The sequence below is a fragment of the Zosterops lateralis genome (genome assembly GCF_965231275.1).
Source record: "Zosterops lateralis genome assembly, chromosome: 3".
In the NCBI taxonomy this organism is placed as follows: Eukaryota; Metazoa; Chordata; class Aves; order Passeriformes; family Zosteropidae; genus Zosterops; species Zosterops lateralis.
In genome coordinates this window covers 87,191,257-87,209,051 of record NC_139764.1, presented here as the reverse complement: position 1 = coordinate 87,209,051, position 17,795 = coordinate 87,191,257, and the positions used below count along the sequence as shown (strand labels likewise).

Here is a 17,795-nt window from a genome sequence, read left to right as displayed (position 1 = left end):
CAAGTTACAAATACTGCAGCTGCCACCCAAACGCTTTGTCTTATGAATGCTGGAAAAACAGTGCTAAAATTTCCAGGGTCAGGGTTTTCCCAGACAGTCGTGTATCAGTGTAATTTTGTAATAGGCTGCATATTTCATTTGCTGCTATTTAAAATCGGCATTATGGTCCCTTAAGCATTAAGTTTACACTGTTAGAAATATAAAATATGATTGATTTCCATAATGAGCTGAAGAGTGGGATCTGATTAAAAAAAATAAAATTCTAGGTCACAACCCAGATGGAAGACAATAGGCATTGCAGGAAACCAGCAGACTGCAATTTAAGCCGAGAAACTGAAACTACTCTTAGGAGAAAAGAGCACAGAACATGGACTCAGAGCTAATGAAGAAGAAAATGGGATCAAAGAAGATGCAAATTCATTAAATTTCACAAAGGAAGTGAGAGACTAAAAACCCATCTGCAAGATCATGGTGGGTGGGTGAGGGTTGTGTCTAGCCGTTTTTCTTCTACTTAGTCTGACTTCACACTAAGTTTTTATTATGACGAGAATAAATGTTTTAGTTTCTAGATCTTTTTCTATCAAAACCTGTGATTCTACTTATTTTGAAGAATTTTGGTCTTTGGTTAAAGAAAACCATGCAGAATTTCATGCCAGATAACTGTCCAATTTAGGTCAGATCAAGGGGCTACCAACTGTGAGGGTATTTATCCATCCTTGTGTTAAGATTCCACAAGAAAACCCCAGATTTCAACATTCATTTCACTCAAAGAAATATAACCTCAAAGTTATATAACCTTAAATGACTATTGTCATACAAAATATGTAAAAAGGACCTTCTGCTGGCTGTCCTAGTATTTCTTTATCAAGAGATTGTTAGTTCTTTGCAGAAGGAATGCTTCTTACCAGCTAGTCGGCAGGGCTCTCACTTCTGGAAATACCTTTAGCACACTGAAAAGTCTACTGCAGGCCTAGAAATTATCAATGATACCTAAGAGAAGTATAAGAAAAAAATACTGTGTATGATTCTCTGTGAGCACATGACACAAATTAGCCACAGACATCCCTCTGACGTGACAGTGCCATTGAGGGAATATAGTGGTTAGAGCACAGCTGGAAGATCCCTCCACTGTCTTGCTCCAATCCCCATCAGTATGGTAGAGAAAAGAAGGGGGAAAATGAGCAAACTCATGGGTTTTCACTAAGACAGTTTAGCAAATGAAGAAAAAAACTGATGCAAAAGCAATCACCAGCAGCAGGCAGGTGCCCAGCCAATCCCTGAGGAACAGCTACTTTGGAAAAACTTCCCATTTTATCACTGAGTATGATGTTATATGGCATGGGATATCCTTTTGGTCACCGAGAATCAGCAGTCTCAGCTGTGTCTCCTCCCAGGCTCTTGACCACATCCAGTGTGTTCTCTGAGGGGTAAGAGCAAGGAACAGAAGGAATTGATGCTGTGCAAACAATGTTCAGCAACAGCCAAATCATCCCTATATTATCAACAATGCTTGGGTCACCAGTCTAAAACACAGCACCATACAAGCTGCTGCAAAGTAAATCAGCTGCATCCCAGCCAGATCTAGTAGGGAGAATTAATACATATTGACACATTGTATTTATCAAACAAGATTTATCATACAAAACTTCATTATAATGTAGTTGATGCAATGCATACTGCGAGTCATTGCATGAAAACACATATGCCACTAAAGGTGTTAGATGCAAAGTCATACAAACAATATTAAAAATGGTGACAGAGGTAAGAAATAAAAATCCAAGATACTGTACCGGAATACTGTAAAAACACTGCTGTGAGAGGAAAGGGTTTTTTTTAATTAAAAATTCAGGAGGCACCACATGGTTATGGAAAATTAAATAAACTCCCTTAGTGTACCTCATAGCAACATGGATGTTTTTGGTTACTGAGTTTACATTTATCAGAAATAGCAACAATTTGCTTCACTTGCTATCCAAAAGCACAGAAGTTTAATCGGTAAAAGTAATTTTCAATGGGATTTAGCAGCAAATTGTCTTCTTTTTTTCTGAAGAGAAACTCATGGATTTGCATTTTAATAGGATGAAGTTATACACCCAAAACTTTATGTTTGTGGCATAAACCTATCTGCTGCTGAAAAAAACTTTCAGAAAAATCACACATACATAAAATAGGAACAGATGAATATTCAGATCAGTTTTATCTATTAAAATGTGATAAGAATTTTACATAACATGATTTTTTTCTCATATAGATTGAGTTTTGTGGTTTGATGGCTACAGCCGATGCCACAAAATTTACCTTTATCAAAAAATCAAGTTAAGAGATGAGTAAATTGATAGTTAAATAAGATCAGCTCTTGATTTTAGCTGTATGTTGCAAAGAATGCATAAAGAAACTAAAGGCAATATTTGTGCAGTCGTTTCAATTGCATAAAGAACCAGTCTGCAAGAAATGAACTTACAGTTACCAAATACAGAAGGAAAGAGTGGGAAAAAAAAATCTAGAGAACTGCTGGTTTAAAGGGTCATTTGGGCAATCACTGCATTAGTTGCCCGATGAGTACGTGCATGCTGTCAGATATATCTGTACCTTGTCAAATGTCTGGTTTCTCCTGAATGTGAAAGGGTCCTGCCTAAACTACATGGAAGTAATTGCTCTTGCACAATCTCCCTTTAGGTTTACACCAGCAGGTTGTATCACCTCAAGAACTACAAAGGAAGATTAGAGGCCACGACCTGGTATCTGCTGGTACACAGCCAATACAATTACCTTTTCCAAGGGGTAAATCCTGGCTCTTTTTTGTTCTTCTTCATTGCCTATAGGGAGTGTAGTGGCCAGTATTCATGACTCATAGATACAATTTTACCTTGAAAAAGAGACTGGAAGGAAAGGGTAAAAAAGACTGATAAGCCACACAAAATTTACGTGAGAAACCTTTTTGTAGGAAGAAAGTGTGCCTGTATACATTTTCAGTACAAGCAGATAGTCTGCCATCAAGCTTATTACAGAACATCCCAGAGTACATTTATTCAGTGGAAGATTACAGCCTTTCCTCCCAGGCTTTGGGACTCTGCTTGGAAACAGTGCAATGTTCAAGTCAGTGTCTGGAAGGAACTCAAAGTGTTTAGATGACAGAAGTTTGGGATGCAAGCACTGAAGAGCATTGCTGCATTAAGTCAGTTCACCGTAGTTTAAGCTTTAAGCTCTGATGGAATGAACTGATACCAAACACATCCTCTAAGGGCTCATGAAAGTTATCTGCTAACTGCTGAAGCCTTACTTCTTACTTATCATCAACCAGACCTACTGAAACTTTCAAAAAGGACCTCAGAGTCACACAGAGGAATTATTGAAATGCCAACATCACAGATTATGCCATCTGTTAAGATTCATTTATTCCAGAAAAACAATTATTTCTTTTTGTTGCTTGTATAATATGAGGTCATAAACCTATACCTACAACTCCCTAGTGTTTTGAATTAATTTTGAATTGTATCAGCTTTTAAGATATCAGTGTGAAGGCATAGCTCCATCAAACACTCAGCCTGCTTGAGTGTGCTGTCCACCCCATAATGCTGCCTGCTGCCAATTTCAAGGTAACAATCATTTTTTAAAAAGAGCTTCCAGACTGGATATGAATAATAGGCAAGAAAAGGTGAAAGTGAAGTACCTGACATGCTAACTGAGAAGGTTTTATGCACATACACACTACCACATTTCCAGGAAAATTAGGAAATTTGGGAACATGAGAAGCTGTTGGATAAAAAAGGGTGAACTTGTTCAGCAGGAGTCATCCCAAATGTCTATAACTGCCCTGCATTTGCACACTGAATAGGAAGAAGAGACAAATGGTTAACGTAACTCAGGGAATCACATCTGTCAAAGAGTGAAAGCATCACAAAGACACTGAAAATTTTATCCCAGGATGAATCCCATATCAGTGTACATATCAAGATAAGATATCAAGGACATATCTTCCAACAAAACCGGGCTGTAGCTATTGCCAGGATCCTGTGGTAATGTGCAGGAACTGTGGAATAATTAAGTGGCAACATCAACAAAAACCCTGAAGCTGAAATCCTGAAATCAGCTCCAGTCAGCTGACACCACGATGTACTTGCACATGGGATTATTATTCCTCAGTTGCAGGACTTTGCAATACCCTTTTTTGAACTTCATGAGATTTATTTCTCCCTATTTCTCCAGTCTGTTGAGGCCCCTTTGGATGGCAGCACAGCCCTCTGGAGAATTAGCCACTTTCCAGTTTTGCATCAACCTTAGAACTTGCTAAGGGCACATTTTGTTTGTTCATCCAGGTCACTAATGAAGATGTCAAACAGTTTTGGACCCACTAGTAAATTCTGGGGTACCACTCTAGTTACTGACCTCCAACCAGACTTTGCACCACTGATCACAACATTTCAGGCATGGTCATTCAGCCTTTTCTTAATCCATCTCACTATGAACCTCTATATACACCCATACTTTGTCAGTTTTTCTATGATGATGTCATAGGAGTCAGTGTCAAAAATTTTACTGAAGTCATGGTGGACAGCATCTACTGCTCTTCCCTGTCCACCCAAGCTAGTTACCTAACTGCAGAGACTGTGAGGCTGGTCAAGTATGATTTCCTCTTTCAAATCCATGTTGATGACTTCTAGTTACTTCCTTGACCATGGAGGTAAAGAAAGGTGTTTGGAAATTGCTTTCAGGAGGATTTGCTGCATCACCCTCCCAGTGACTGAGATGAGGTTGTCTAACCTATAGTTTTGCAGATCTTCCTTCTTGCCCTTCTCAAAGATGGTGATATTTATTCTCTTCCAGTCTTCAGGAACCTCTCCTAATTGCCATGACCATTCAAAGATAATTAACAGTGACCTGACAATGGCATCAGACAGTTTTCTTGGTACTCCCGGGTGCAACACCTTAAACCTCAGAGACATACATATGACCAGTGTCTTTAAGGGATCCCTGACCTAATCCTTCTCACAGAATCACAGAATTAACTAGGTTGGAAAAGACTTTTGAGATCATCAAGTCCAATCTATGACCCAACACCACCTATTAAACCATGGCATTAAGTGCCACATCCAGTCTTTGTTTGAACACCTCCAGGGATGGTGACTCCAGCAGTGTTAAGTATTCCTTGCTCCAGAGTTTCTCTCTGGTCTTAGGGATCTTCCATTCTTGAAGGCTGGTTTTATTGTGTCTTGGATTTGACCAGGACAGGTTGATTTTCGAAATAGCCCGGGCATGGCCAGTACCCAAATGATATTCCATACCCACTCATATCATGACCAGGGGAAAAAGAAAGGAACTCTCACTTCCCAGAAGAAGAGTTGAGAAAGTTGAGAAAGCTCCTTCAAGTTGAGAAAGCTTGTGGGGCAAAATGGTCCAGTATTTGTTTATGGTTGAGCATTTAATCGCGGTGCAGTGCAAAGTGGTTGCAGACATTCTTGTGTTTTACATGTTGACTGAGAGAAAGGGCTTGAACAGCCTCCCTAAAGGTATTGGAACAGAAAAACTTCTGGTATCACACAGGAATACATGCACCTTTTATCAATCATATTTTTTTTTTCAGTATATCTATTCACCTGAACATTCTCACCAGCTGCCTTTAGAAATTGAATTATATCATACTATTTTCCTTTTTATTTATCTTTTGTTTCCCAAACTCTTATTTCCCTCTACAGGAAATATTAGTCAAAAAGAAAAGGAAATATTTCTTCCATACTAAACAGAAATCTGAATTCAAATTCTCCAATAAATTCTCCAAATACAGAGTTTGTTTATGTCCCTCTACCTCATATGCTTTTTAGAAGTCATCTCAAGAGAACAAGACAGAAATTTTCAGTGATGCCTTGCTATCAGTCTTTTAATTTGCTGAGGTTTCTTCCTGGTTAGCTTCAAGCATTTAGTACACTCAAGGCTAAGTTCAGGCACTGAAATTATGAAATAATTAAAATGCTTTTGAGAAAAATACTCCCATAAAGCAAAATTCTGAGGGGATTACAGTGAGACAGTGACACAACCATCATCATTTAAGATCAGAAAAAGGCTTTGAAATGTTATTTTTCCTTTCTTTTAGACTCAGAGTCTTCAGGAGTTTGATTTCCCCATGCACACAGAGCTCTGGTTATTTCTAGCTGCATAAAAGAGCTTCTAGAGGATACAACTAAAGCCATGCATATCAAAATCTCATATAAACAAGAAACAGAAATAATATATTTGACTCAGCATAGTGATTCTGGTGAGAGTTTTGAACCACAAATTCATTGTTTTTAATGTTCTGATTCAGTGTGGCTGGTCTTAGCCAAGGCCTGTTGCACAGATGGCCCTGGGCCATGAACTTCTTAAAGTTCACTGGTGTCTTTTCTGCAAGAATATAGTGTAGCTATAACATCACCAGTTTTGGTGATCTGGAGCTCTGTAATAAGTACAATGATCTTGGCATTTTAGTATTAATCTAGTGAGAATGAATTACATTTTTAATCTTGGTTATAGTAATCAGTTTATATTGTGGACTGCTGATATATATGTGGAATACAAATGATTTTTTTTAATGTAGAGATGTTGATATTAATAAGATTTTTGTACTTCTGTGAAACACAGACTTGTCAAAATGATTCAATTTATATAACCTTAAGTGTCCCCTTTAATTTGATGCAGAAGACAATCGGTGAGAAAAAACCTTGATTTCTCATCAGCACTAATTTCTGGTCTGTGGACTTAACACAATGAAGAATATTTCTTGCTTTCTCATTTGAAGGTATTTTGTTATGGTGTCAGGAGATTTTATTGAAAATTTTAATTGACATTTTCTTAATATAATATCAGTATTTGCATTATATGATAATATAATAATAAATACATGCATATGTACATGCATGCATATCTGAAATTCTAACTTCTCTAAATCAACTCTAGTAAAATTTAAAATAGAAACGGTAAAAATATCACAGAATACAGCTGGAGAAATACACATTTTCACAATCAATACGTCTGATATTATAAACTTCAAAAATACTTAACATCTTCCTAATAAAATATTAAGTGCAACTTATGACTAAAAAAATTACCCAAATTAACATAATTTTTCAATACAGAATTATTATTCAGGAAATAGTACTGAAAATCTCTATACTTTTATGTCTCCCATTCCATATTTCTAAATGTTATAAATTTGGAATATTTCAGACATACTAGAAACATTTATTGTACATTTTGATTAATAGTCTAGGTTTAGATTTTAGAACAACTAGCAAAATTTAAGATTTCTGTGATCTGTACATGCTGTTCTTGTTAAAGGATCCCACAGTACTGATGATGATCTTCAGCAAGAATTCAAACTTATTTCAAGAAGATAAATCACTAATGAATTATCCAAAATACTTACATGAACACACTCAGATATAAGAAAAAGAATAAACAAATCCATGATATGACTATAAGCCTATTGATTAATCTAATTAGGAAAAAAAAATCAAATAAGATGTGTCATTTTTCACTATAAGGCTCCCCGAGCATATCTCTTTCCTCTAAGGTAATATCTCAAATCCTGCAGTGTCCAAGATTTTCAACATAAATTGATTTACAGAGAATCACACAAGCCAGAAAAACACTATTAAAGGGATGTTTTAGCTTTTTCTTGATGGTATCACTTCTCTGTACGGTTTAGCCTTGAAGACCGAACAAGAACACATTTTGAGATGGTAAAGGTTACTGGCGCACTAGTAACAAAGAATCCTACAGGGCAGGACTGGACACTTTCAGCAAAATATCTGAAGTCTCGTATATATTTCTTTTTCAATCAATGGATTAGGCAAGACTGTCTATTACCATTATATAGTAGACATAATTACAGTATATTGAAATTAGAATAAAACTGATTTACCAGTGTAATTCCATTACATTTTTTCTTTTTACCTGGAGAAACCTTTTTTAAAAACATTAAAAATTCACATTCAAAATATACATGACTGAACTAAATATGTTACAAAAATTGTAATACGAACATTTATGCAAAAACAACTTTCTTTATGCCAAAACACTAAACCATTATTTTTATTTAAAAGAAAAGTAACTGCCTATGGAAAAGTACCTGTGTTCCAAAAAAAGAAAAAAAAAACAACAGTAAAACAGTAAGAATATGATAAGCATTTTGATGGCAGAAATATAAACACTGGGATATTCTGATGGAAGAGTAAAAATCAAGAAAGGTGTAGGCTCCACCAGAAAAATGCAATATAATAAAAGTAATCAAACAAATATATACAAACTGGCACAAATTATTTTGCACTAAAATTTCATGCAGAAAGAAAGAAAATTATATTAGAGCTATATTATATTTTTCCAAGGTGATGATAATATTTGATAAATACTAAAGCAGGTTAGAAGGAGTAAGGAGAAAAGACAGTAATAACAGAGTTTATTTACTCCGAGCAATTGGGTAAGAAATCATGACAAAATGTGATGTAGGGACTACATTTTTAGATACTGTAAATAATGAATTCTTGCAACCATTAGAGAAACTACGAGAGATATAACTCTAGGCAAGTAATATGTTTCAATATTTCAAAATAGAATCATTAAAAAAACCTCCAAACATTAAAACATTACTATCATATACTCGAACTCTGTGTTCTCCTGGGAGGAAATCACAGTTAAAAAGCCACTAGAAGGTTTAACTGCATCAAGACAAAGTTATTAAGGATAAAACCAAATAGAAAACTCAATGGGTAAAATGCTTGCAGGTTACAGAAATACGCTTCCATAGAGTTCAATAACTACATATGATCAAGTTGGAAAAAACATCAAGCATGACTTTAAATAAGAAAAAGAAAAAAGAGAGATTGCTTGTCAAAGTATCAGAATAAAGAAGAGTATTATTCAACAATTTTCCAGCCAAAATATGGGTGAGGGTTTAAAATCTGGTAAATTAAATCTGTTATTATGCATATTTAAAAATGTTCTGGGATATATTTTAATTTAGGCTGAATAAAGTACTTAAGCCATAAAATCACAGAACACCTCAGGCTGGAAGGAATATTACCAGATCATCTGGTCGAAACCTTTCATGTAAAAGAGAGTTCAGATGAGATTATCTGGCACCCTATCCATTTATGTATTGAAAACCTCCAGTTATAGGAACTCTACCATCTTCCTGGGGAGTTTGTTCTATGTTCATCAAAACTTTCTAATATATGAAAACAATGAAACCTGGAATTGTGCAAAAACATTATATAACTTTTCAATTAAATGATGTTTGGTAACAATATAGAGAAAAGTGGCAAATACGATACCAGCATTTCAAAAGGGATTATGAAAAGCCAAAATGATTGAAGCAAACTAAAGGTCAGAAACTCTATATTCAGAAAAAAAATCCTGAATTTTGTAATGAAGAATGTAAGTAGCAAAAACATGGGACAATATCACATAAAGAATCTAAAATTTTGTTTGAGGAAGTTGTGCTTCTCCAATTATTAATATCCCTTGAACACATTAATGGTCCTATTTTAGAGGGTCACCCAAAAACTGAGTCAACTTAATTAAGAAGTTTTGACATTGTTCTCAAGCAAAAGTTCTTAAAGAAAATTAGTAATTGTGAGAAATACAGGAAGGGTTTTTTTAGGTGGGTGGTGAACAAACTGAATAAAAAAAAAAGACAAAAATTGCCAATACTAGTTGAGTTTTCACACAGGTTAGCTGCAACAAATATTGCCCATTAAGTCTTATGCTGTTAAACACATTCAAAAAATATCTGACAATGTAAGAAGTACTGATGCTCAAAAGTGTGACCATCAAAACAAACTATTCAGAACAGGCAAAACAACTCTTCAGTCAAGAGACAAGAACCCTGACTCCAGGGTAAGGATTAATTATATAAGAACAGAGCCTGCAGACTTACCCATCTAAAGAAGAACAAGTACCAGAATATGTGATAGTAACCAATGAAACACTGACATGTGAAAGTATTTTTGGTGATGTGACAAATACTTATTTAGTATATAAAAGTGCATAAATATTTAAAATATCTTGAGTAATAGTAAGTGGTGTTCTTAATTAAGATAAGCATTCAGGTGATGCTTATCAGACATCAGACAGAGTCAAAGCATATCCTAAATAGGACACTAGAAAGTAAATACTTGTCAGGCTCTAAGGGCAAGATTCAAAAAGAAGTCAGATGCTCTTCAGGATGCAAAATGCATTTCGAATCAACAAACACCCTGAAAGAGCCTTTCTGAATATTTTTAAATCACAAACCTGACAACAGAGCAGACTTAAAAGATGTAAAACGTGTGTAGGGAAAGTCAAATTAAAAGGGATCGACATAAATATAAGGACAAAAAATTTCATCCCATTTTTTGAAAAATACAGATACTGGAATTGATACAAACAGGAACAAGTCACAGTTTCAGAAATGCTGCACTAAAAGCACAATGAGATTCTGGATAAAAGAGTCAACATTGTTCATTTTAATTTTCTATACCACTGCAGAACCTTAAATACTATTGCATAGCTAAACTTCTATATCTCACTATATCTAGAGGGAAGACTAATTCTTAGCAACTGGCTTCCATTTAATCTATTGTGAGCTAGAGCTTAAACTGATGGGTCACCTATTTATTTAAGTTATATCAAATATGAAATACCCTTTGGATAAATCCTAGGCAGATTTCTGATCTAATGGGAAAAAACAAACAAACAAACAAACAAACACACAAATAAAAAAACCACACAAAACCCCACAAAAAAACCCAAAAAACCCCCAAACCTATAACTTCAAGAAGTGGCCTCTCTAAGGTTTCATACTACCCATTCCTGCTTACACCACTATAGCAAACAGTTGCAGCCATGTAACAGTCTAGTACATCTTGCAATCCTGTGACAGATTGGATGTTCTTCCCTTTGTTGGCTTCCCCAGGAATCTTCTCAGGCTGAGCACTGCAGCCCAGGGAGCATTAATTGGGTTAGGACCACTGTAATTTGCTCACATCCAACGATTACTGTAGCAGGATGTTAAAGAACCATGTACATATCATATTACTATAAATTATAGTGTGAAAGTTGCTGTCAGAGCACAATATTTGTCAGGTAAGGTGAATGCTAGATAATCAAATCTAAAGCACTGTGCACAGATTGTACTGAATTCTCCCACTGCTTTGTAATGTTCTGGCAAGGGAAATGGATCATAAACTGTTTCTAACTAGACAGTTACAGAGGGGTTACTGTTGTGTTAGTCTATGGAAGCACAGCAGCTGTAACATACAGCAAATTGCTTTTGGATCATTCCAAATTAAGGGTCCAATTCTGTATTTTGAAACTGTTTCACATTGTCCATTTCTTCACTCAATGCCACTGAATTCTATGGACGAGTTATTAGAAGAGAAAGAATGTAATTTTGTATGTTTTAGCAGTTGGATATTAAAATGTTTAAAACATTTTTATTTACATATGTATATACATGAGAGTATCTTAAAACTGGGCAGTAGATATGATTGTATATCACATCTCTTTTTCATAGGAAAACTTTGTATATTCTTACATATGCACAATGTATTTGACACATTTGTATTTAAAGTACAAGCCTGCTAGATTACTGTGGTCTCCTAGTCTGAGTCTTTAGGTGTATAATGATTTCCATCTTGCCTTGATTTCAACATTAACACATCCTGAGCATATCACTCAATTATCTGTTGCCATTTCCCTATTGGTAACATACTGATGCTCACATATGTATTTGCACATTTTCCCCTTAATCTTTTATGTTTATTTGGAAGATTGCTGTCCTGGTACAAAAGCTTCCTTTCCTTCTGAAACTTTCCTGTTTTAATATTTGCAAGGTTTAATTATAGAGAAATGCTTGAGCTGAAAAGGAATATGAAGAAAGAATGACATTTCACATTCTCCATACTAAAATACTATTAAGTCTAGAAATATAAATTACTGGAACAATTATAGCAACAAAAATAACAGCATTACTGCAATCAACTGCTGCTACTCTAAGTATTTGAAAACAATCTTTAATTTCCCTTTGAGTGTACCAATCTTCTCTGCAGAGAAAAAGCTTTTGTAAACAATTAACAATACTAGAGCTAGCATGAAATTAATTATTCTGAAACATGTCTTGAGATTTCAGAAATAGTACCTTTTTCAATTTCTGATCAAAAAGGGATTTTTTCTGTGTGTCATTTGGTTTCTCTTCCTTTTTTGTTGATTTTTATGTCTTAAAAAACAGTGATAATAGCTTTAAAACCCCAATGTTTTAAATATATTATGCTATTTAACTGTTTAACTGATTTTGCCATCCTCCTGTGGCAAGTCTGAACTATTCCCAGCATATTCTTTATCGAAGAAGTAGGATAGAATATAAAAATAAGTAATAAACTAAGCTGGCACAGACCCGAAGGGGATTTTTTTCACTGTGGCGACGTAGCAGGACAAGATGTCTTCCAGCCAGCTATTTATAGTTTAGCTTTCATTCTGACTGCTCAGCATTAGCTTCCTAGACTGTCAAATGACTCCACTATACTTTGCAAAGAACAGTTTACAGAGTCATTAAAACAATTTCTTGCTGTGCATGAAACAGATTGCAGTGCATGAACTTGGAAAAATTCATTCAAGGTGTTTCAGTGCACATATCTGTTACCTTCGTTTTTACCCACATCTTCAGATCTTTCAGAATTCGTACCAAGCCAAATACTTTTTCTATCTTTGGCCTGTGGATAGCTAAGAGAACTGTAGATGTGTAGGAGGAAGAAGTGGCAGAGCTAAGCTGTTATGTTGTGACTATAACCCCCATTTCCCATCCTTCTTTGCCACTCAGAGGTAGGAGATAGAGTTGGGAGTGAAGCTGTCTGGGACCTGAAGTAAGGATTATCCACTGCCCTCCCCTTGCCCAAAGAGCCAGCCTTCTCAAGAGGGAATGTAAGCATACTGGTCAGGCAGTTTTCCTTTGGTAAATCCATGCTGGTCGTTCCCAAGGATGTGCTTGTCCATCATTTGTTTCTATATTAGTATCAGGAACATAATGGTGCCATTGACCTGACTGGCTCATAGTTACCCATTTTACTTCTTGGCTTTTTTAAGATGAACATAACATCACATTTGTCTTTTTTCCCTGTCATCAGGGGCTTCCTCTGACAGCTCTAAGCTTTCAGAGGAAATGGAGAGTGGTCTCGTGACAACATCAGCCAGAGGTGCATGCTTATAAGCATCTTTCTGTATCCATGGCACTTTATATGTATGGTTTACTTAAGTAGTCCATAACTTTATCTTGCTCTGAGATCTGGGAGGTTTGAGATCTTCTGAATAGTGAAAAAAATCTATCGGGTATTATGGCATGGTTCCCCAGATGTCACAGATATTCTTTTGCATGCATCACTGATTGAGGGTAAGGCTCTTATCTCCTGAAGGGACTGTGGCAGAAACAACAGAAATCAGTAGAATTGTTGCACCTTGCCTTACACATTGAGTGCTCTCTGATTCTAAGGAATAATAAATATTAAGTATACAGAAAAAACAAACCAAAAAAAAAACCCAAAAAAAACCCCAACAAAAAAACAAAAAACAAAAAACAAAAAAACCCAAACAAAACAACAACAACAACAACAACAACAACAACAACAAAATAGTTAAAGAATGCACAGAAATTTCAGAGCTGATTAGGACAGTGTATAGGAAATCATCAGAGGAGACAATATTTTATCCCAAAGGCTTTATAGGCCATCTCAAACTTCCATCAAAATGAAAGGAGGAGGAATCTATCTGAGAAATGAATCATTTAACATGATCCAATTCCAGTAATACACTACTCCCATGTCAACAGTCTCTAGTACTGACAGCTTGAAGTTCTTGTTCATCAGAAACTGAAGGAGTCCAGGGTCTGAAGTCACTCTTCTCTGCAACTTCCACAATATTGGAAGGCAGGAGATCCAACATCAGAGTGAACTACTCCTATGAGAGATGGAGCTAAAACAAGACAATGTATTATTAGGTGAATACTGCAGGTATCACAAGGGTCATTATCAAACTTGACTCCAAGAGGGATCAGAGCACTTGTCAGAAAAAGCTGAATCTCAGCTGGAGCAGAAATCTCCCTTGAAGCACACTGCAGGATGAAGGTCAGAAGCAGATCTGTCCTGTTTCAGGGATGATGAAGGTTTTACAATAGAAGCCTGACTGCCTGGGTCTAAACTGATGGAAAAGAAACTTTCTGGAGTGGTTTCCTACTGCTGAGGTTGAAAAGCCCACATAAAGAGTACTTGGACAGGCAGTTCTCCATTCCCTGACAGAAGGGAAAAAAACAGCCTTTATAGACTATATTTGTCTTGGAGCCTATAGACTTTGACAGGGAAAGCCAAGGAAAATTGAACTTCCCTGAAGCTAGAAAAACATAAAAATTAAGCAAAATGAGATACTAAGATCAAAATGAATACAAAAATTATAAATAAGCAAAGAAAATTAATTGTAATAAAGGCTGAGATCAGCTCAAATAGACAGAAACTGCAAGAAAGTTCAGTGGAAAATTAGAGAGGCGACTGAGAGTAGAGAATATATTTTTGCCTTTTTGGGGAAGTTATAGGAACATGCTTTCCAAGTACTAATAGAGGTTAAGTACCAACAGCTTGAGCATTTGTACATGTCCCACATCTATTACCTAATTTTGGAAACAGTCATGAACCACTACATCTCACCTGTTAATCCTGCATTAAGAATAGAATTGAACTGCAACATTGTCAAAGAAGGAAAGCCCATGTTGATATGACAATCCAACACATGCAGGCAAAATTTTTAACAATAAATTACCTTTAAACCATTGTGTTTCATTGCTGTTTGAACTTCCTTACTGTAAGTTTATTTTCCTGGATTTTATTTGGCCTTTAGCTAGTAAAGAGCTATTTTTCATCTCAAAATTCATTCTCATATACACATCATTACTATATTCCTCAAAAAAATTGCTTCTTTACCTGCTCCAAAACACACTACATGAAATGAACTTCTCTAAGCCTTTATTATAAATTCTTTGGGTTATCCTCCAAAGATTTCTAGAAGATAGGTCATTGAAACATTGAAAATATAATTTTCACATATCTCACTAGTATGGATACATTTGTGTAGTAAATAAAATTCTATATACTGCCGGCAATAAATTATTCCAGATGAAGGTATAGTTTGTGCATGAACATTTGAATTAAGGGAAAAGTTGTATAACTATGAATAGTGCTTGATGTATCCTTTTAATGTCAGTATGAGCTACTAAGAAGTAGACTTTTTGCAAAAGATTTTACAACCTAAGAAACACTTACTCAAAGAACTTTTAAGTTGGTTTCAACAGTCTTGTCCCATCATTGATTACTGTGCAATTTATTATATGGTGAAAGCAATCTAGAAATGCTGCATTACAGTAGCAGTGGCAAAAACATGCCAGTGCTTGAAATGATTTGTCTCATGATGACCTTCACTTACTGAAGAATGGAACAGAAACAGAAAGGTTAAATCAATTGCACAGGGTGAAGCCTACCCAAAATTATGGCTTAAAAGATGAATACTGGAATACATATGCCCAGTTTTTACAGTGCACTGGAGAAACAAAGGCCTTGCAGTCTAACTTTGTTATGGTTGTGGCGTGACACCAATGCAAAGATCTCTGTTGAGATAAATGAGACCTTCACTACACCAACTCAGCGCCAACAGTTTATTTCACAAAGTGGAAAACACAAGCACTCACAGATAGTCTTTATTACGCAATGATGAACAGTTTTACATTCTGGAAGCACATTTGGGAATGAGACAAAAGAGTTAAATAGTCCAAGTAGCAACACAGGTTGCAATTGGATAAGTGAAAGTCAGAGATCAACTTGGGGCTATATGATTAGTGATGTTACCGGCATCTTATGTCAAAAATTTAATTTAAAGCATTTGTATATAGCTGTGACAATAGCTCCTTAGATGCTGAGGTCCACTCTGTACTTAGACACCTGACAAGATGTAGAAGGCTGAACCAGCTGCATTGGGAGCTGTGTTGCACAAGGGCCATGCTGCTTGGAAGCTGGACTGAGGATGCCCTGGGTGTATGGTGCCAGTCTCAAATGAATTACAAGGCCTGGGCCTTTGATCTGTGTAAGCATGAAGAGTTTAAAGTGTCATAAACTGGAATAGAAATTGCTAACTATACTCATTCTACTTGGGAAAAAAAATAGTATTGGAAACCACTTAAGTGATGTGTATCAGTTATTGTGACTACTCCACCCCAAAATCCTCTATAAGAACAACTGAGTAATGATCTGCTTGTCTCCAACTCTCTTCATGACCCTGTGGGTATTCTTCCCTAATTCTGTACAAGCCCTAGTGCATGTTCCTTCTCACCCCTGCATACGTGGTTACCCAAGCTGCTATCTCCATAGCTGTGCTCTCTCTCATTCATTAATGCAGTTTCACGGGTTAGTGTTCTCTTGCCTGGTCCATTTTTACACATGCCTCTCTGAGCCAGCACAGAATGCAAACAGAGCCTCCTTTGTTTTGGAAACCATTGCAGTCATACTTTTCACATGTTCTTAGAACTAGCACCTGACATAAAAGGTACCTCCTCTAAATTTGATAATATTTGCTGCTTTACTCTCCCTACTCAAGGCAAACGGGACTTCAGATAATAACTTTGGACCGTAATGACCTTTCAGTTCATTTTCTGAAGTCCCACACATGACCAATACTCTACAAGGGACCATAATCACCCCTTAGATGTAACTCTTAAAGAGCTGTAATTTTTTTTTTTTTGTATGGGTTAAATCTCTTCAGTTATTACATACATACCTACATCAACGTGTCATTCCTAAAAATAATAGAAATTTAAATAATAATATCAATGACAATAACAATAACAATAGTGATAAGAATAAAATACCTGTTTTGCTGAATTAGGATGAGGCAAACCACCAACAAATATGGATCCCGTTTCAAGCCAATAAGAGTTGGACCAGTAATTTCTACTTATACTTGTATTTGGAGATAACTTTAGGATTGACATTTCTGCTTCACATGGTATCATGTCTTGCCTGCACAAATACAGAAATAGGCACGTTTTAGCACCATATATTATTTACATTACTGTCTATCCGACAAATTAATTAGGCTGTTACTAAACCAACAAGGAAAGAAAATCAAGTAAATAGCTGGTTTGTATTATAGAACTATAAATATAAAAGAAGCTGTTTAACAAGCTGTAACTTGACATGTCTTTGGGGTTTGAAATTCCATTAAAATGAAGCCATATTGTAAATCTGGGGAGCTTAATTGCTAAAAAGCGCCAAAGCATATAAATGACTAAATAAAAAGACTTAGACAATTTTTAATAGTAACAAGACTTTGTAATTGGTAAAAAATACATCAATTGAATTGAAATATTTTAAATATCCCCTTTTCTCATCACACATACACACACACACATGCACAAAATACAAATCACGAAAGCAATTTAAAACAAGCTGCATTTTAGAAAGTGCAGAAATACTATAATGATCTGTAATACTTATTTTCAAAAGCATCATTCCTAAAGCTGAAGTCAGTAATATTAGGCCCTGAAATTAATATATACATTCCCATTTCACTCCTCCATTCACATACCTTCCTAAAAATGTTGCTGTTAGTAACGTGCATACATTACCAACCACAAACTAGGGAGGTAGGAAGATACCAAGCAAACAATTGGGTTTCTTTCAATTTTTTAAATTGCTGTAAAACTCATATGCATTCCAATAACCAACTGGCAGCAATCACTTTATCTTCATGTAAGAAAG

At 35.7% G+C, this 17,795-nt stretch overlaps 1 protein-coding gene across 1 annotated transcript in view; it reads right to left on the bottom strand.

Moving 5' to 3' along the window:
- The window catches only part of EYS (eyes shut homolog), a gene marked incomplete at both ends in the record, with an annotated part of 727,941 nt that overhangs the window by 236,206 nt on the left and 473,940 nt on the right, over positions 1 to 17,795 (bottom strand). The window contains one exon of the mRNA XM_083857640.1: positions 16,904 to 17,054. Coding sequence (XP_083713766.1) covers positions 16,904 to 17,054 — 151 coding nt within the window. The remainder of the gene's footprint in view (positions 1 to 16,903; positions 17,055 to 17,795) is intronic.